The sequence below is a fragment of the Ruditapes philippinarum genome, unplaced genomic scaffold (genome assembly GCF_026571515.1).
Source record: "Ruditapes philippinarum isolate M1 unplaced genomic scaffold, ASM2657151v2 ctg2068_1_1_1_1, whole genome shotgun sequence".
Classification (NCBI taxonomy): Eukaryota; Metazoa; Mollusca; class Bivalvia; order Venerida; family Veneridae; genus Ruditapes; species Ruditapes philippinarum.
This window is the reverse complement of record NW_026856115.1, coordinates 233,659-255,386: the sequence shown is the minus strand read 5'-3', so window position 1 is coordinate 255,386 and position 21,728 is coordinate 233,659. Positions and strand designations below refer to the sequence as shown.

Sequence of the window (21,728 nt, the reverse complement as noted above, 5' to 3'; positions counted from 1 at the left end):
TATATTCATCATTTAATATTTTCGGGGATGATATAATTTCCCTTATATAAGTTATTAAGAATTTATAAATGTCTTAAGGCCTCAACAGAGGTAGGATTTAATCGTACATTACTTAGATAAGATTTACAATTTTCAAAGCAATAAACACTTGCATTCAGACCGTAATTCTGCATTGTAGGAATCAACCGAGGTTTACCTAAATACAGTACTCTCCCAATTGATCCTTTACATACTTTACTCTTTGAATATTTTTTCTCCATGAGTAACGATTAAAACACCTCCATTCTTTATTAAAATCAGTCTATAATTGTCAAAGGGCGAGATATCAATGTGCCGAGACTCGAACCTGGGACCCTCGGAATACCGTACTGCAACTCATTTGACTGAGTTATCCGGCCACCTACAAACTACCTCCTTGCAATACTGTGACATAATCATTTTCTGAATAACTTTATATTCGACATACCACAACTTTGCATCTCCAGAAGAGTTTTTCAACATCATTTTTACCCCAACTTACTACTATGTTTACCTTTTAGCCATTTTTGTTCTGGAATTTCATTTATTTAACATATTTACAAAAATGTCATAGCAAATGTAAATGATGAGTTCCCAAGATAAAAAAAGGTAAAGTACCTTTACATTTTATTACAGTTGTGCTAACTTATATTTCACGATGCAAAATAATGATGTATGTGACCCACATAAACTATATTATTTGGAATTTATCGATAATATTTAATATTTGTTAAGTGTCTTTTAGTTTAGCGAAATTGTACACTTTATCCTCACCATTTTTATTATTTAGTTAATCACTTTTGTAATAGTCAGTCATTTGAAATATACTAATTTAGATCAACGTAGCAGTGAAAAAAATATTGCATATTGTTACAATTGAATTTATGTAAACTATTTTACATGTAAATTGTGGTTTCATAAATTATCGAAAACATTGGTATTTTTTTGCTCACTGTTCTTTTTATGCTAGAAAAAATGGCCTTCAAAGACATTTTTTACAAGAAATTATTCAAAATGTCAAAAACCAACAAGATCTGTTTGCAATTTTTATGGTTTAACAAATATCAATTACAAGCAATCTCATCAATCTTATACAATTTATCATGCCCTTAAGATTGTCTATTGAACATGAATATGTTATGAAAACTATAATATAGAAATACCTTTTGGACACTGACGTGTAGCGAAATAAAGATATTACAGTATATAAATAACACATGGGTTTGTGGGTAACAGTAAAAATATCATTCCGAGGAAAATACTGTTACCCGAGGCGTAACCCCGAACAAATAGATCTGCTGTGATGATCTGAATTTGGCAACTAAATCTAACTGTAACAAAAATAATCCAAGAGAAGCAATAACTAAACTGTCCTTACCTTGCAAGTTTTAAGTGCACTGTAGGCCTACTTGAGAAGCTGTTTTTCTTTTATTCTTTAGGCAAGTGATGCTATCTACCAGTCATAAACATAAAATAAGCTGTGTTTTATTCAGAAAGCAAAACACTAACACATTTATAAGGTTATGATCTGTGAAATCTGATCCTTCTGCATCCAGAATATTCTTCGCAAAGTATTTGACAAAGTGCATTTAGAAAATAACGATGATATCCTACAGATGTATGTCCACAAACTCTATCTGTAAAGTTTCACTGGTTAAAATTGTTAAATTATCCTTTGTTGCATGCTTTAATTGTCTGCATGTTCCAGTTTGACACAAAATTATTTACATTACAATTACTTCCGTTGAAAACGGATGTTTCCTGTTGACTATTCATCAAAAAGATATTTAATACGCGAAAGGGACTCTAGGTTGCAAAGAACTATATTTTATCAGAGTAATAGTTACTTCGGCGATGCCCTTTCGTCAAAAATAAGAATGAATCGAGAAAAAAATGGCGGCCATTTCATTTCATTTTATTTAGAAAATTGACCACGTTACCAGATTTTATACTGTTAAAAATACTGTTACCTATGTAACAGTACAAAATTCGTAGTCACTTGGTACACTTGCATTAACAGTAAGAATAACTCCCAGAGGCCTATGGGAAATTAGCATTACGAAAAAAGTGAGGGGTAATAATACAAAATGTACTCGATAGATAAATAAACATTTATGTTGTATCGTTTGGGAATGTCAAAATGGTTATCTACTTATAATTATGTCTTTTTAAAAGAAATGTTTAGAATTAAACATCCTATGAGTACATTTTATGATATATTGCGTCTCAGACATGCTTTTACTTTTATTTCTCAAAAGCTTTTTTATTTGGGATACGTATATATTAAAAAAAACCTACCATGGCAAATTTTGCCGAACCATTTTTCATCAAAATGCGTTTTTAAAGTTAAAAAAACGAATTAACTTTTTTGTAGGAAAAAAACTTACTATTTTTCTTTTATGAAACATTTAAATTTTACTTTTATTACTATTTCTCCTCGGGGTAAAAAGTATCAAACTTTTCTTTTAAAACCCATTATCATTTATAAATAAATCTCATTTTTGACCGTTCTAAATAAGAAAACATTATTTGTTTCTGAGGCAAAATGTGTCTTTAAGAGCATAACAAAACCAATGAAATTGTACAAAATATTGTTTATAATAAATATATTGAATAATTTTTATAGCAATATTACTGCCATTTGAAAACAAACATGTTTATAAAGAATATATTGACCAATTTAAAAACATTTTTCATTTTATATCTTAAGCATTACGTCCAAGATTTGTGTTAATTCGTTATGAGAACAATTTTCTGACGAGATGAAATGATAGCAAGTTTAAAAATGAAAACTTTTAAACACTGCAGAAAAAATGATATACAGAAATACACATATTAGAATAACAGACTTATATCTTACTCAGTAAGTAAAAGTTTGGTGATAAAGATATCATATTTTAGTGGGAATACATACATAATGTTTAGTTTGGATTTTGAATGTAATTTTTACTGATCTGTAGACGACCGCTTTTATAACCTAATCTGTAATTGGGGTATTTATAGTAGCAATATATTAAACAAATGTGATTGTGTATTTCAAGTAACGTCATTCAGCCTACATGTCAGTGCAAATTATTGTCCCGAATATTTGATAAAAATATATTTGAATGAACTATGAAATAAATGGGAGATAATGAAATAAATGAAAATTAATTTTACACATTTTGTTGTTTTCATGTAAACCTTCCCAAGATTTTTAGCCTTAACTTATCATATTTTTCTAGCAAAAAATATCAACAATTTATATTTCATTATATTTTTATACTTTAACAGAAAAATATGTCGAAATGTGCGTGGCGAGAATAATATATAATTATCACATACATCATGGGATTCCTTATCACAGCAAATATTATCTCATGTTTTAAATTTTGGACAATCATGTTTGACATAATATAATGATCCAATTTTACACTGCACTTTTTTTAGTATCAAATTTGATAAAATATTTGATTGCGTTTGTCTCTCCTTTACAGATAAAACATTTATTTTCATTGTGATTATTTTTATCACAGTGTCTTGTACATATCCTATGGTATTCCTTAAGCTACAATTATTTTTTATACAGAATTGTCAAGCATAGTTAGAAATACGATCCGAAAAAAGTGATCGTTTTTTTAACAAAAGAAAGAAACGAGTGTAAGTTGTGACTTCTAACTAAGCTTAGCGTGATTTTTTTGTAATTGAAATACATTCTCCACACTAACAAATTACAATCCATTGTTCAACTATTTCTACAGAAAAAAGTCTGTAAACCTAATTTATAATTAGGTCCCCATGTGATAGAAACGTAATGAAATAACTAAATCAAAAGACAAAACAATGAATGGCACTGTTGGGTTGATAATGAATGTTTATTTTTTTTCTATCATTACAAATGTCATTTTTGTTATTTATGACAAAGAGCTCTCCAATCAGAAGTGTCAATGCGTTGATAACAGTTGTTAACAAAAATGATAAATAAAATAAAATAAAATAAAATGAAATAAAATAAAATGAAATAAAATGAAATAAAGAAAATAATAAAGAAATATTGGGCAAATTCATGCTACAAAGATATTTTGTTGTTTGAAACAAAGTACATGAAGTATTTTAGTAAAAACGCACATATTAAATCGCTGGGGAGCTATTTAAAAACGCGTCAGTGGCGGTCCGTTTTTAAAAATAGAAAAAATTCGGGAAAACGAATCTTTTCGGGCTTTACTTTAATTTAAATATAAAAGGAGAGGAACTGGTTTTAGAATTAGAGGTAAATCGAGGGGTTTTCCGTATTATTTAATATGTATTTTTATCGTCGGGACCAAAAAACTTTCAATTTTTTAATTTTAAAAATTTTCTTTTGAATTTGGGGACAATTTTATATGAAAACGATTTGGTCTATAAAAGTTTTCATATTTAAAAAATTTTCTTGTTTTTTTTGAATACAATAGAGGTTACGAACCCAAACTTTTTATTTTGAATATTAGCTTTAAATTTACATATGTTTGAATACGTTTTAAAATTATTTTATCATATAATTTATAAATTTTTTACCATTGAAATGCGTTCCCCTTATGGCTTTTTTGTAAAACATTACAGGTAAATATCAAATGATATACACCGTTTTTTTTCTTCTAAAAATAGACATTCAGAGTATATTCACCGTTTTTTTCTCTCTAAAACTAAATTTTTCGTACCAATGCTTTCCATGATGTGCATAATTATATCGTGTAAAATACACTTGAGTGTCCTATCTGCTTGATAAGGTAATAGTGTGAGGCGTGGAAGGATATACCAAACATCATGTTAGGACACCACTTGGTACGCTATGTATTTATCAGTGCAGCATAAATTAAAAACTTTCCCGGGGGGCCCAAAATTTTTAAAAAAAAATTACCCCCAAAGCTAAAAAAAAAGTCGTTTTTCGTTCATTTTTCCAAGGGGGCCCAGTTTTGTTTTTCCAATAAAAAAATTAATTTATAAGTAAAAAACCCCCTTCGGCCCAATTAATTTTTTCCCCCAAAAAACAGATTCCCCAAAGGTTAAAAAAATTTCCGCTTTTTGTTTTTTAAAATTTTTTTCCCATTTTTGTTTTTTTTCATTTAAAATTAAAAAAAGTATATCCCAAATCGAGGTACTGCAACTTTAAAGGGGTTCCAAAAAAACAAGTGAAAAAATTTAACCTTTTGGCAAAAATTTAAATTTTTACAAACCCCAAAATTTTTCTCATATAAAATTTTAATGGGAGGGGAATATTAAGAAATTAGGGGGTTTAATAAATTTTTAAAACCTGTAAGGGGAAAGAAAGGGGGAAAAATTTTTTGCTTAAAAACCCCAAGTTTTTTTTTTGAAAATTTTTCCCTTTTTTAAATTTTTGGCAGGACGGGAAAAGGGAAAATTTTTTCCCATGCTTATTTTGGGGAAACTTTCTTTTGGAAAATTAAAAAAAAGTTTTTGGGTTTTTCAAATTTATTTTTACCCAAATTTGGGTTTTTAAAATTAAAAATGGAAAGTTTTTAAAAGTTTTTATTTTCATGAAAAAGGAGTTTTTTTTCATTACTAAATTTTTTTTTAAAAAATTCTTTTTGGTTTTTTAAGGGAAAAAAAAAAACCCAAATTTTTAAAAAAAACCCAAAAAAAATTAAAAATTAAATTTGGGTAAAACCTTTTAGGGCTAAATTAAAACATAAAAAATTTAAATTTTAAAATTATTTTTTAAGGTTTTTGGAAACATTTTTTTTGGGGACTCCCCCCCAATTTTAAAATTGATTTTTTAAATGATTTTTCCTGTAGTGTGTAAGAGAACTTTTGAAAAAAGGAACCAAAAAAATTGTTTTTTGCATGTTTAAGCCCTTATCAATATTTAATTTCAAAAAAACGTTTCTCGGTTGAAAAAAATCAAAAAGTTTTAACGAATAATAAATCATTTTTCTTAAAAACTGAATTACAATTTGATTTTATGGGATCCTTTTAATAAATTTCCTAGGATCATGGCCAAAGATTTTTCATACTGTTGAGACTGAAAATTAAAAACAGGGGGACTTAAAATTAATTTAAAATTTAATTTATTAACTAATTGTTTGGGGACATTCAGATGTTAAAAAAAAAACCAATTTTATTGGTGATATTCATAAGGGAAAGGGTTTTGATTAATTTGGAAAGAACTTGGGGCGTGTAGGGAAAAAATATCATCGTTAAATATTATCAAATGTGTAAAAATGTTTTACCAACAGTTCTTTTATTCTTTACTAAGAGAAATTGGGTGACAAAAATCATACGTAAAGCAATTAAAATGAATGATAAATAGTACTGAAGCTTGACACAATTCATAATTTCATAATTGAAAATATATTTTAAGGCAAATAATATATGGGATTCAGGAAGCAAAAAAAATAATATTTTTTTGAAAGTATGATTGTAGAATAATGAATGGTTCGAGTTCAAATGCGCAGGACTTTAATCACGTAGGCCGATAATAAATTACAAAGCATTTGGACGATAAACCTTGCATTATTATACAAATATTATGCAAGAAAAAGTTAATTAGTAACGATTTCCATTCTAACATGCTGATATAAAAGAGAAATATATGTAGGACTGCATTGAGCGCAGAATTATATTTCTTGGCGTCACGTGGTTTATTGACGTCATATATGTAGCGCTTTCCATGGTGTGCATATATCGTGTAAAATGCACATGATTGTCTTATCTACTTGATAGGGTAATAGTGTGAAGCGTGGAAGGATACACCAAACATCATGTTAGGATATCACTTGTACGCTATGTATTATCAGTGCAGCATCATTATACAACAGCAATAAGAAAAATTGTACTCAGAAATTACGTAAACACTAAAGTGACAGTTGAATTTAAAGAAATCCTCCTTCGAATCGGTCGAATGTTCAGGATGTAACCGGCTGTGTATTCAATTAGTTGTTAAGGAGATGGGCGTAAATTAACTATGGTCCAAAGCAAAAGCAAAAAAATATATATCAACTGATGCACTAAAAATGGAAACATGTACAAAAAACATTGACGTGATATAATATAAATTAAATTATTAGGTTGATAATCACTTTTTAGCAATTCTCAGCCGAAATTGAGTTAAAAGCGTTTAAACATTTTTAATTTTGGATTATTTTGCGCAATATAAATTATTAAGCCAATAATCTAAAATTTTGGATAAAAGCTGATACATTGTAAGTAAGACCCTCTTCAAATGAAACACAATTCTTGGAAGTTTCTTGCAACACGTATTTTCATCAAGCATAAGTTTATTTAGAATGATTACACAATATTGTTTGTGAATGGTATCATATAAAACATTACAATTTAAAGTTTATTAGTTTACTAAGTGACGTTTTGGACATTTGTCTTCATGCTCTCGACCTCTCATTAGTCTAAAGCGATAAAGTATTTCTCTGATATTGATACTGATTAATTCATTTTTCTCATTGACGTCTTTACAGTTTTTATTACCGCCCATTAAGAGGCTCAATCAAATATTGCTTAAGCTGTTGCTAGGGTGGGTAACTTTCTCCTTCCATTGGCGCCCATGAACAGGCTCAGTCAAATTCTGCTTAAAATAGATAAATTCAGAATCCATAAAGAAAGCCCAACACGGCAAAATTGAAAATGTTGCAGGCTCGGTTTGATTGAGCCTGTTCATTAAGCCGTTGCTTGCGTTGTGGGCAGTAACTTCACTTTCCATTACCGCACACGAACAGGTTCAATCAAACCGAATCTGCAACATTTTCAATTCTGTCGTTTTGTGCATTCTCAAAGGAGGTCATTGCTCTCCATCGTGCCCAATAAGGTGGAAACAAAATAATTTGATTTTTACAGCAATAGGTAAAATATCTAGGATATTTGTTTTATTAGCTGTGTCAAATATGTGTTTGGAAAACGCTTTAGTGTTTTTCTCTCTTTGTTATTTACACGCTTACTTGATTTACATATTACATATACAGTTCTGCTTAGAGAGAATTTAACACTTAAGTCACGATGTCGCCTCAATTACTACATTGACCCGGATTTCACAACCATTTTGACAAATAGAACTCTATATCTTGCTTTTTTTGTCAGCTAGAATAGAGGTCTTTGTAAAATTTTCGAAAACTGAGAACATTCTAGTTTGGTTTAATATAACCGTCATTGATAATGGACTATTTTTATACGTTAGAATTATGAAATTTAAAACTGTTACAGTGATACGGTAACCTCAAATCATGTTCGCAGTAAAATCGTATGTACGGCTCACGTACAGTATATACTATTTGAAAAATTGACTAAAGTAGCATCTAAAAACAAAATGATTTTCATCCCCAAATTTCTCCATTTCTTGATTACTACCCGTAATACCTTAGTAAATATATATCCCGCGGTAGATATACCGAACGGCAAAACCCGAAACACAAAATATCTCTTCTTTCCCAATTCTGTCCATGAGAAACCTAAATAAGTTGCATGTTGGGGAAATATCATAATATGATGATACGCCCCTTTAATATCAAACGTATACAGAAAATCACCTTTTGAAAATATTTGTCTCGCCAAATCATGACTTTCATAACAAAATTTGTACTTGAATAAATCTGGGTTAATATGTCGGCAGTCTAAGACTAACCTCGGTTTACCATGCCTATTATAAGCAACAGTTAACGGGTTTACCACAAAAGGTGCCTCTGCAACTTCTTCTATACAACCTTTAGTGAGAAGGGTTCGAATCTCACTCGAAACAAATGCAGCATTTTCTCTGGCAGACCTATTATTTGTAAGTTCAACAGATTTTGGTAACGTTTTAAAAGGCAACTTATATCCTTCTGAAACTACACTTAAAATATATTCACCTGGCTCCGCCTCTTGCCAGTGCTTAATGCAATCATGCAATCTCCCAACCGGAGACACTACTTTATCTAAAATCTTATCGTTGTCATACGTATGTGAAACATTCTTTATCAAATCATTAGAGCATTTATAGCTTAACTTCATTTTCTCAATACTAAAGTTATCAGACTCCTCAACTTCATTTAACAAAAATGAACCATAATTTATACTTATCTGTGTATTGCTATTCTTATCAGCCTGCAAGTCCATGCGGCACTCTGCCCGCCAATGCCCGGGTTTCCCACACTTGAAGCATAGCCCTGGTTTCCTGTTTGATGTCTGTTGATTCGGAGGACGACTATCTGAAGCTGGCGACGCTTTAGTAGCAGGGTACGGTAAAAACGTCTATCTCGTACTCGACGTTCCTGACGAACCTTCCTATCTGCTTGAATTTGTGCCTTGTAGATTTTCTTCTCATCGTCGGAGTTTTCCGCCAATGGATGAGACTCGTTCTCTTGTACGACACGCCAACCATGCTCTGAACTGTCGGCTAATTTTACATTTAACATTTTTGACGATGTGACAAAATGTCCATACCTTCTGAAATTTTTTCTCTGGCACTGCTAGCAGACGAATTCGAATCTTCTTCAGTAATGGGGGCAAGATAACCGTCTGCTTGTCTCATTTTTTCCATAACTTTAGCGTTCACTATAAACTGTTGCTCGTGGCCTTTCTTCTTGAACACATAAGTACCACTAGTACACGCCAAAATTTGATTTTGTGATATTTCGTATATTTTCTTCTCAAATGTCTGCAGTCTAGAATCTAACAAAGACTCTAAACTAGATAAAATACTGCTTTCTTCCATCCCAAGTCGCAACGGCTGCCACGTGCTAATTTGGAAGTGTAAAATATTTATACAACGTGTCTCTGTGAAATCGTCTGGTAGAATGACCCTCTTTACACATTACAATATACATATTGAGTTAAGTCACGATTCATTAAATACGACTGACCAGTATCGACCCCTTTGAATGCGTAACGCGATAGACAATAATTTCACGCTATTACTATCGAAACGCGTGAAATATTAATACAATTTGTAAAATTGACTAAAGTTGCATCATAGATTATGCTATAAAGGATACTAGATTCTCATTACATGAAGCAATATCACCAATTTAAATGAACGTGATAGGTAAAAGTTGAAAAGTTGTTCTTTAAAATGATAAAGGTACACAGAACATTAATTTGAAATAATGATGATCACGGAACATTAATTTGACGTAAAAATGATTCCGGAACATTAATTTGACATAAAGATGATCCCGGAAAAAATTAAATTGACGTAAAAATGATCCCGGAACATTAACTTGAAGTAAAGATGATATAACACCCTGCGTGTTTCAAAAAACAAAAGGTCATTATTTATATTAAAATTCATTCTAGGAAAAAGGTATCCCTCGAAAGCATTTATCACAACAAAAACACGTGAAAATTGCAGTCTCGGTTAAATTGATTATGTAGAGATAATGAAAAAGTGCACTATCCATTGCAGCATCGGTTGAAGCGAAACTTTATTTTCAACACTTAAAAGTGCTGGAATCAATGATCCAGACATCTTCAGACATGACAATAAATAACTGTAGGTTCAGTGCTTAAGGGCCATATTAACAGTCTGCTTCTTAAGAAGTTACAGGATAAAAAAAGAAACTCATAGAAACCAAATATTTCTGCAACTGATACACACTAATATCTAAGGAGAATAGGAAATTATATAGCACAACTAGAATCTTGTAATAATCTTTATTGAAATCCTGCAAAAAAGGCATTTTATAATAACGTCAATATCTTAGTGCGTTTGGGTAAGATGTATATGTGCTTAAGTGTATGCGCGAGCACGTTTGTTTTGCATGACTAATGATTTTGTTTTTATTTTCGAAATTTAATCTGGCATTAGAGAGGGTGCCAGATAAGTCGCGTGCTATACAATGGCATCATTATTTTTAAAATGCATTAAGATTACACCATTTAAAGAATTACACTGAGAACTATACTATTATAAGGAAATAGTTATAAATGAAATAACATTAGTTTGCATTTAAATTCGTTTCATTTAGTTAAAGCATTTACAATATGATAATACCGTAACAAATGCACGAAAAAATCTGACCTGTGTTTGCGATTCAGATCGGAATATCTGTAACTCGGGTATCCGGTTATGGGCGGCAACTTGGCAAGCCTTGGTCCCACCGAAGGGGAGGATACTCTCGGGACGGATATTCCGATCAGGATCGCAACATATGATGAATATTATTACTTTTCCATTCTTGTCATGTAATATGCAAAGTTACACATGGCTTCTGAATATTCATATATTCATAAAACTATTTACATTTGTTCTCTTTCGTTTGATTGTTTTGAAAATATGTTCATGCAAGGGTAAGGTATAAGGATGTTGGATATTTTTATGTGTTATTATTCTGTTCAAAATGCCATGTTGTCATCAATGGTCAGCTGAAAAGTTTAATATCTACATGTTCTGGAAATAATTTGAACTGACATAGTCAATTAAACTAAGTAATATAACTATATAGTCTACAAGTTTCACAATTCATTGTTTCACTTTGTTTGATTGATTTAACGGCATACCAACACAGTTAAGTCATATCAGAGGAAATATGATTTTGATTTACCTCAGGTCTAACAAATTTTAAGCGACACTAGGCTTCAAAATCATCTGTTGGAGCTAAGAGATGCTTATACTCCTGTTATTCGCATATATTTACTCGCCTTTTACGATTACGCATATCTAAACGGTGACGGCAATGCTGATGCCTCAAACGTTAAAGGCAAACCCCTCAGTACAAGGGGGATTTATTGTTTCACTAAAATCAGGATCTGTTACAGTCGAACAAATGCATGTTCATGTTAAAGTTAATAAAGTAATAAAAAAAATAGATAAATAAATAAACAATTAAATAAATAAAACCCAAAGACAGAGGTATATTTTCAAAATATTTTTTGTCCAAATAAAACATGTTTCAAATCGAATAAAATCATTTTCAATGATGCGTTTTGTATTTTATCATGTTAAAATAAGTCACGACACAGCCATTATAAATGAATTAAAACAGTTCCACAAATAATTAATTTGTTCAAATAAGGCTCTAAGACTAATTAGTTTCTGTTTTTCTTAATAAAGATAATAAATTATTCTGAAGTTGTGATTTGTGGATAAAAACTAAACAATGTAAAATAATATATAACAATGACCTTATGACCGAATAATTTATTTTTCTATTCGAAAAAAACAACACCTTTTGTCCAATTTAATTATGAATATACTTTTCTACAATTGGTTTTAATAATGATACGTAATGCTGAGAAAGCCTGAAAATTAATTGAACTCTTCATGTGAATGTGAAAAAATCAAATATTACGTTAACCCTTTATTTTGTGCTCCTATAAAGAATGCATATAATAGGTGTTTTGTTCATTTGTTTGTCCACAAATGACTTGTAGACGTCAGGATGTTAAAGTTTGCGTACGATTTGACAGTTCCGTTCAAACCGCCACCAATGTATTTCTGTAAATATCTTATTTTGATAACGATACTCGTACATTACTCTGCAGTCTTATAAGTTCAGTAAAATGACTTTACCATAAGATTAAAATGATCGGTTTGGAGGTTGTAACGTTCACAAAATATTATCGTATCATCCACAAAACTTACAAATTCGAAATGCAATAATATATAGCCTCGTCAAAACATAAATTAAAACAGTTATCGCATGAAAAATTAGGCTTTTTCATTTTCAATGTTTCAAATACATGAAGTTTACTTTGAACACGGATTTATATTACATGTTATATAAATCCGGGTTTTGAATCAAATCATCAATTGCTCTTAAAGTGTACGGCGTTAAATATAGATAGATTTATACGAGTTTGCACCGTGCATACATAAATGATGTATCCTCTATAAAAGTACAAAAGCGACGGATATGATACGGGAGGCTTAGCGAAAACTGAAGACGAAAGAACGACCTTAGTCAATATCACAGCTATAATAATAACAGCAAACCATGACAAATATTAACGACACGGCGAAACGGAACAGCTTAAATGCGTCATCGGCTCCTGATGAAATGTATTTCTATTATTTTCCGCAGTGTGTGCCTGGAATGGTGGTACCAAAAATTGAGGTCGATCCGTATAGTGTCTCGGAATATGATACTATATTGCCGGAGCCTATACCGAACTACGAGATAGCATTGAAACTTATAGCCTACATTATTTCATTTCTGATGGCCATCATAGGAAATGCAAGTCTTATTTGGATCATAATGATAGATAAGAAGCTACGGACGCCAACAAACGCTCTGATCACGAACCTTGCTGCAAGTGACTTGATGGTAGCGTGTACTTGTATGTGGATACATCTCGGTAACAGCATAACAACGGAATGGCCATTTGGTTCCTTTATTTGCAGCGCTAATCAATTCTTACAAGGTAATTCATTGTACATTATTCATTATTTCAATTTTTAAAGCAAAATAAGCCTTTGTACCATTTTTTTGATATGACAGCTACATACGCTTATATTGTTTGTTTTAAAATACATCAGATGACTCGGATCTGACAAATTGATATAAGGTCGTTTTGTATGTTTGGGCTACGGTGCGGGTATTGTTCTTGGTCATTTATGTCCTTACATTGAAATATAAGTCAATGACTGAACAAAATCTAATTGACCCAAAATTGCTAACATTTTTCTTACTAAGAACAAAAATTTTTTTTTTTTAAATATTATGTCATTTTGTTCTTACTGTAATGTTGTTTATCTGAAAATACGACCGGCCTTTTATAAATTTGTAGTATTTTTTCAGTTTTTAAGTGATATAAACATGTTTTAATTATACATGTATATATAATATAAATATTAAAAAGTAAAACAGTGATAAAAAGGGTTAATTAATTGAGGAAGCGCATAGCTTAGCATTTTACTTTCCTTGTGAATGTTGCAGATATCAGTATCTGATGAAGAAATTGCTAATACTTTAAATAATTATTTTGTTTCAATCTCCACAATTGATGACACTAATTCAAATCTTCCAAACTTTTCGTTAAAAACTGATTCTTTTATTGACAATATTCAAATTTCAGAACATGAAATCTCTGATATTCTCTTAAATTTAGTTACCAAAAAGCTAGTGGTCCAGATGAAATTAGCCATCGCATGCTCAAAGAAACCTCAAAAACAATATGTCGACCCCTTTGTATTATTTTTAATAGGTCTCTTCAAGAGGGATCCTTTCCCAATTGCTTAAAATTAGCTAATGTAATGCCACTTTTTAAAAAAGGAGACAAGGAAATTCCATCTTACTATAGGCCTATATCATTAATCAGTTGTCTTGGTAAAGTAATGGAGAGAGTAATATTTAAGCATTTATACAATAATTTACATTCAAATGATCTTATCTATAAATATCAGTCGGGCTTTCTTCCTGGACACTCAACAATCTATCAACTTATTGATATGTACCATCAAATTTGTAAAGGATTTGATGAAAAAAATCTACTTGTATAGTTTTTTTGTGATAACTCTAAAGCATTTGACAAGGTTTGGCATTCGGGTTTATTATTCAAGTTAAAACAATATGGAATTATAGGGAAATTTAAATTTAAATGGATTGAAAATTATTTAAGTAATAGAATGCAAAGAGTTTCTGTAGGATCTTCATTTTCAGAAACTAAATATATAAATGCCGGTGTTCCTCAAGGCTCAGTTCTTGGCCCACATTTATTTCTTATATATGTCGACGATATAGCCGAGTCTTTGAAAGTACTGCAAGACTTTTTGCAGATGATAGCTCTCTTGCAGTTACATCAACTAATATAAATACAATACAAGATGTGTTATACTCTGATCTACAAAAAATTTCTTCATGGTCCCAACAATGGCTGGTAAATTTTAATCCATTAAAAACTGAAGTTATTACTTTCTCTTTGGCAGACCGTGAGCAACCAAAACTTATTTTCAACAATACTACATTAACACCAGTTCAAGATCACAAACATCTTGGAGTCATTTTAAGTAACAATGGATGTTGGCATGAGCATATAACAAACATTACTTCCTCTGCTTCAAAAGTCCTAGGGTCAATGAAAATTCTAAAATTTAAATTAAAACGTACAACACTTAATCAAATTTACATTTCTTATCTCAGACCTATTTTGGAATATGCCTCAGTCTTATGGGATAGCTGTACTAATGTTGAGAAAGAAACCCTTGAAAAAATGCAATATGAAGTTGCAAGAATAGTAACTGGTCTTACACGCTCTGTTTCTATTGATAAATTATTAAAAGAAATCGGTTTGGGTCTCTTTATCAGACAGGCGGAAAATTCAAAAATTAGTACTAGTTTATAAAGAAAAACATGGGTTTTTACCAACATATATTTCTGAACTATTCCCTCCTATGGTCAATGAAAATAATCATTATGATCTGAGAAATAACTCAAACTATTTAACTGTACAAAGACGTACAGAAATTTATTCTAGATCTGTAATACCATCATGTGTTAAACTATGGAACGAACTTTCACAATCCATTCGTGATGCTCCAAATCTTTCAAACTTCAAAAATTTAATGAAAAATCATTTTAAACCGCCTGTTGTTCCTAAATTCTTTTTAAGTGGAGATCGTATTTCTTCTGTTCATCATGCTAGAATAAGAAATCAATGCAGTAATTTAAATGCAGATTTGTTTAGGAACTACTTACGACAAAATCCTATCTGTGACTGTGGTAGTGGAGAAGAAGATGCAGAGCACTATTTATTTAAATGCAAACTTTTTACCGAACAAAGACTTAACTTATTTTTAGCTACTAGACCTTTTCACCCCATAAATACAGAAAAACTCTTATTTGGAAACCCATTACTTAATGATGTCGAAAATGAATTTGTTTTTTCTGAAGTACAAAAATTTATTAAACATTCTAAAAGATTTTGATAAATTCAAAATTGATCTATACAAGAAAAAACAGATCAGGACTTGAACCTGAGACCTTCCTATAACCATGTCCACACAAAGTCTAGGCTGCTCTACCGGCTGAGCTATCTGGTTATCTTGTAATGGTATATGTTTTTTTTTTCTTTAATTTATCCACTTCTACAATTTTTGTACAGTATCTACAATACAAAATCCAGGTTACTCATACAGTCATAGACAGTCTTATGTTCCGCTTTTATTCCCATTCTAAAGTGGTACCGATAAATATACATGTAAATACTTTACTTACTTCAACTGACCGCTATTTCCATCTGTCAATGATTATAAAATTGTAAAACATAATGTAGACCTTAAAATGTGTTTACAAATATGTCGTTTCCTTGTTGACACACGTGTACGTAAATTAGATATATGACGTAAAACAATTGCCGAATTTGATTTCAAATTATCGCTGTCGACATTAACACACATCATCTCTGTCAATTTCATAGGTCAGGCAACGTAGGGTTTTTTTTTCTTCTCTCTCTGTTAAGAGCTGTTTAAATTTATTTATTTATTTTTTTTTTCAATTTTGTTAAGCTAAGTAATTCCCCATTCTATCCAGGGTCTTAAATTTCTTTTGAAAGACCCTGTTCTATCTTAATTCTATGGAGCATTTTAATTGATAATTTATAAGAAATATGTAAATACACGTGTGTGTGTGTGTGTGTGTGTGTGTGTGTGTGTGTGTGTGTGTGTGTGTGTGCGTGCGTGCGTGCGTGCGTGCGCGTTTTGATTTTTTTCTCACTTCCACTTGTGTAACTATTCTTATGAAACTATCCGGAATATATGTATTATAAAGTTTGACTTTGTGGGAAAGGCTGTTGCTAATGTTGTAATAACTTGTAGCCCAACCCATTTGCACTATACTTATATGTACATTTGTTTTTTTTGTTTCTTTGTGTGTTATTCATATCTTACATGTATTATATAGTTGCAATAAAATATTATTAAACTAAAACTAAAAAAAGCTATGTAAAAACATGATTCAAAATTTAAAAATCGTCCATTTGCAACATAAAAAAGATATATTAAGTCACGTATATACCATTTATAACATAGCCCTAATCAAATCACATTTTATTGTCAGTGACAGTAAAGATGGTCCTGATGCTTTTATTACCTAAATAGTAATGCTTACATGTACATGTTAATGTATATTTCAAGTGACGGCCGTGTCATCAAGCACAGTTACAATGGCAGCGATAGCTCTCGAACGGTTTCTTGTTGTCATATTCCCGCTTAAAAGTAAAGGGAAAATAAAGATAAAGTATGGTTTACTTGCTAGTTGGATTATTGCCGTCCTAAATGGCCTTCCTCATCTGTTTACAAGACGCTTAGAGGAGCTATATTGGGCGAACCGTCATGAGGTGTGGTGTAGAAGTGATTGGCCCCAGATTTTTACGAGCGAAAAATGCGAGACTGCTGAGCCACTAAGGACTATTTACTACACTTGTCTAACTATAATCATGTATTTCCTTCCGGTATTCATCATCGCAGTTGCTTACGTGGCGATTATGATAAAACTTCTAACAAGGGTTGCACCAGGAGAATCTACATCATCACCGAAAGACTATCAGAAAAAGAGAAAGGTTGGTCTATATGGTATTTCTAAGACATCTTAACCGTATTTATAGACATTTAAAAACAATTTCCTTCATTCAAAAGACATTTGAGAGAATATAATCTGGACTAGAAATTCTGAAAGAAAATATAATTTTTTGAGCATTAATGAGTGATGAGTATTTTAGTTTTACCTACAAAATTGTTTGATAGACCTTCTTCTTTTGTTCAAAAACCACTTTTTTCATTTGAATTGCGATTACACTTGATATCGGAATCATTTCTGGTGAGCATTGTCTTTTCGGGAAATTGTAATTTGAAATTGTTAGTGAAAGAATTATAGTGATGATCAATGAAATCATTTCTAAGACAAGGATATATTTCAAGGTCCATTTTAGCAACACTTTCAATTTTGCCGTGTTGGGCTTTCTTAATAACATATATCAGTTTGACATTATATATGGTGTCCTTGAATTTATATAGAAGTGCTATTCTTTTTCAGTTTAGGCGGATGTCCTTAAAATTCATATCAGTAAGACAGCTTTGCATCGAATTCATAATTAAGTTCCTTTTCGTTTTGTTCTAGCACTGAAATATGTTAAAATATTGCTAAATTTTAGTTCACGCAAGATTTTGGGGAAGTGTCTGTTGTGATTGTTTGCAAGCACATACTCACTGTCGTCATGAACATGCTAAATCAAACTAAGCTCGCAAAGTTATCAGTTTTGTCGTGTTGGAATGCCTTCATGGTTCTCTTTTTCAACCTTGTATGCTATATTTTACCATTTTCTTGTTTTTCTTTTTTGCAGGTTACAATGAAATTGATAATTTTATTTTTGACATTTGTCGCTTGTTGGACACCGCGACAAGGATTATTCCTCTATAATGAGTATCGCAACAAAGATTATCCGGTATGTATAGATTTTGTTTGTTTGTTTATTTTTTGGGGTTTTGTTACAATATTTCTGTCGTTTACCTATAATGACCAAAAGTATGTAAATCAACCAACATACAACGACATTAACCATTCAAATCACTTCCCCCTCACCGCTGTGGGTTCGAATCCCGACAGGGACCTTTGATTCTTTCATGTGAGGAAGCTATCCAGCTAGCTTACGGAACGTCGGTGGTTCTACTTAGGTACCCGTTCGTGCCTGAAATAATGCACGGAAGGGCACCTGAGGTCTTCCTCCAACAGTAAAGTTCGAACGTTGCGATATGACCTATACTGTGTCGATGTGACGTAAACCCCAAACAAACAAACAAAACATACTGAATAAAACCGAGCATGCAACAGTAGTTCAATTTTACTATGTTTGGCGTTCTTCAGGCCTTTCTACCACCTATGAACAGACTCAGTTAAACCAAGCCACAGCTTGTTTCAATGTTCGATGATTTTTTTTAAACTGTTCCAATCTAGGTCTTTAGATTTGAATAACCTTTGTTACATTATTGCATAGAACTTATTTGTTGTACAAACTAATCAAATTTATTTTATTCATTTTTTTAATCGTCTGGTTAAATATTATTTTCAATCAACCCTGTTATTACTTAAAATTGTATAGAAGAAAATGTATTCGTTTTCGTACAGGTGCCAGATTACGTTATGAACGAACTTAATTTTTCGGCCATCTTTCTGGCATATTTCAACAGCGCCATCAATCCTATACTGTATGCAGGAATGAGTACGAAACTTAGGAAGAAATACAAGCGTTTTTTGTAAAAGCTGGACTAAATTTTAGAAAGAGTTAAAAACCAAAATTTTTTTGGACTACCATATATTTTTTTATTTATTTACTTAAAAAAATCGTTTTTTTTTTAAAAAATGTTATTTCTTTTATACTTTTTAAATTTATAAATCCCAGACATAAACGTATAGGGGTCATTAAAACCTTATTAATCTTATATATTCAATTAATTTATGTTAATAAAGGTGAATCACACGAAATTGTCGCACATACTATAAAAATAAAGCACACTTATCGGATTTGGTAGAGAGGTGTTTTGGGCGTACACTCGATCCTTTTTTTAGATCCTTGAAGTAATTTCCTTATATTCTAATATTAAATTCTAATTATAGCCATTATTGGAGAGACTCTGATTCAACTAACAATGCTACATTTCTTTCAATGTATTTAAATCATTAAATTTTTAAAATACTTTCCCGAAATAATATAAATGAGTATTTGTATCTATCACATTATTGTTACACTTTTTTTGAATATTGTTGAATTGTTGTTATGTTTTATTTTGTAGTTTAGGTCGAATTCTACTTTCCTTGAAATAAACGTATGGTCTTATTTTTCGATGTTATTATTTTACGCCACACCATATGTCAGCTTAGTTTAACCCTTATCGCGCTTAATAGCATAAGATGACTTGTCAATCGTTCAATTTGGACTAAGCCTTTCATCATGTATAGGGAAAGTTTCAAAATATAGATGCTACGGACGTTAGAATCGACTGAATCTGTTGCCGCATATGTCTAAGGGGCAAATATACTACGTAAAGCAAATTATAAGGAACTTCAAATATAAAATGAAATAAGGAATCCAAAGAAGCAATTTTATATATCAATGTCGTTTACAAATATATGTACGATAGAAAATAAGATTATGTATAATATATTGTTGGCTTAATCACAATGAGAAATATTAGTCATTGTTGTATAAAACTTATTGCCTCAGTGTTAGTTATTAGTAACAGAACTCATCGAAAGAAAATATTCCAGTGTAATAAATTGCAGAACCTGTAGCGTTTATATTATACTGCGTCATATCTAACATGCAATGACATCATCACAAAAACTATAATGCAAGAAGCTATATTAATGAAACGTTTTGAGAACCTCCTATTTAATGTAAAGATTAAACCATGAATAAAACAATCACGTGAGCAGTGCCCTATGAAACCACAATTTATTTAATCAAATAAGGAATGACCTTTATTCCTGGCAAACTATTTAGTAGAAAACATTAATCTTGAAAACATGTTGTATTAAATTTAAAACATTTAAAATTAAACATTTCTATATTAGTTTTCAAATTGTACAATATTTTTACATGTACGATTATGATTATTAATTATTTTAATAAATCTAAAACTTCCATTAAATAAGAAACATTTTCAATTAAATCTGAGTATAATTTGATTTATGAATTCTTATTTACGTACAACTGCATGTATATCATTTATAAAATACTATAAAACTATAAGTGACTCATGACATATAAAGTTCATTTCAATTATGATGATTAAACTTTGATTATATTTTGCACTAACCACATGGGGTTTACATCTAACATCTTTTACGTATATTGCAAAAAACAACGGCAACAATACCTAAGTATCAGTTTATAATTCACAAGCAATTAGAACAACGTTCTTGAGTAGTTCTGTTACGAATAAAACAAATTATTACACAATAAATCAACATATACGTAAAAATAGTTTTTTGCGAATTAATTAATTAAAAGTAAATAATCGCAAATAACCTAAACAATAGCAATATGAGGTGTATTTTAGTAATCATATACAATTCAAGATGCATGTATCTAATTTCATTATGGTGCCTTTGACCTTTCAGTTATTGTAGTATTTCATTCGGAAATCCAAAGAGAGATGTTTTTCTCAAGGTGTACATTATGTTCATCAGGTCGTAAATAGATTATTAATAAGGCTTATTATTTCATATGACCCGATAACTAGTGAAATAACAATAAATAACATTTTCACATTTAAAGGACGCCTATAAATTGAACTTTTTGAAAAGAAAGAAATTCATTTCTTTAAGATATCAGAATGATGTCAATTGCTGGTTGGTGATTCAGTTGTCAGTTTGGAAATATATAAAAATATTTAATTCGTTCAATATCGTTAATTTTTTGATGATTATTAGAAATATATATATACCTTTTTAAGCTTGAACTATTACATGAGTAAGCAAGTAATGATAATTAGGTGACATTAAGTGGCCGCTAGTATACAGGACACATGCACTCTTTAATTATCCTTTCTATCAATATCCTTGCTTATGATGTTAAAAAAGGAACAAGTCATCGTAATTGTACACTGCTTTTTAGAAATAAATGAAACAAATGTTACACATTTACTACTGCCGAAGTATTGTCCATTCTGTACAAAGGAATGTAGCTCATGTGTAGTATACTGAAATCCAATATCTATAAGTATACTATCTAATTAGTAAAATGTTTGCAAATCAAAAAAGAAAGAACCGAATATGTTGAACACAATTTTGTTTTCTCCTTATCATAATGAAATAAGT

At 30.7% G+C, this 21,728-nt stretch overlaps 2 protein-coding genes across 2 annotated transcripts; one reads left to right on the top strand and one right to left on the bottom strand.

Annotated features, from left to right (window-relative positions):
- Positions 1-8,623: 8,623 nt before the first annotated feature.
- On the bottom strand, positions 8,624-9,691 carry LOC132745426 (uncharacterized; the record flags this gene model as incomplete). The annotated part of the gene is made up of 2 exons (XM_060734341.1): positions 9,421-9,691; positions 8,624-9,200 (listed from the first exon to the last, which is right to left on the bottom strand). Coding segments are annotated over exons 1-2 (848 nt in total), but the record flags the coding sequence as incomplete, so codon positions are not given.
- Positions 9,692-12,911: 3,220 nt separating this feature from the next.
- On the top strand, positions 12,912-19,166 carry LOC132745425 (neuropeptide FF receptor 2-like). The gene is made up of 3 exons (XM_060734340.1): positions 12,912-13,338; positions 17,048-17,472; positions 19,035-19,166. Exons 1-3 carry the CDS (start codon positions 12,912-12,914, stop codon positions 19,164-19,166), a joined length of 984 nt encoding a protein of 327 aa, XP_060590323.1.
- Positions 19,167-21,728: the final 2,562 nt, after the last annotated feature.

What these genes read in the sequence shown, in the direction of transcription:
- LOC132745425 (XM_060734340.1), top strand. Translation starts at nt 12,912, where the DNA reads ATGACAAATATTAACGACACGGCGAAACGGAACAGCTTAAATGCGTCA. An exon ending in CGCTAATCAATTCTTACAAG is followed by an intron (nt 13,339 to 17,047) that starts GTAATTCATTGT and finishes GTATATTTCAAG; the next exon opens with TGACGGCCGTGTCATCAAGC. An exon ending in ACTATCAGAAAAAGAGAAAG is followed by an intron (nt 17,473 to 19,034) that starts GTTGGTCTATAT and finishes GTTTTCGTACAG; the next exon opens with GTGCCAGATTACGTTATGAA.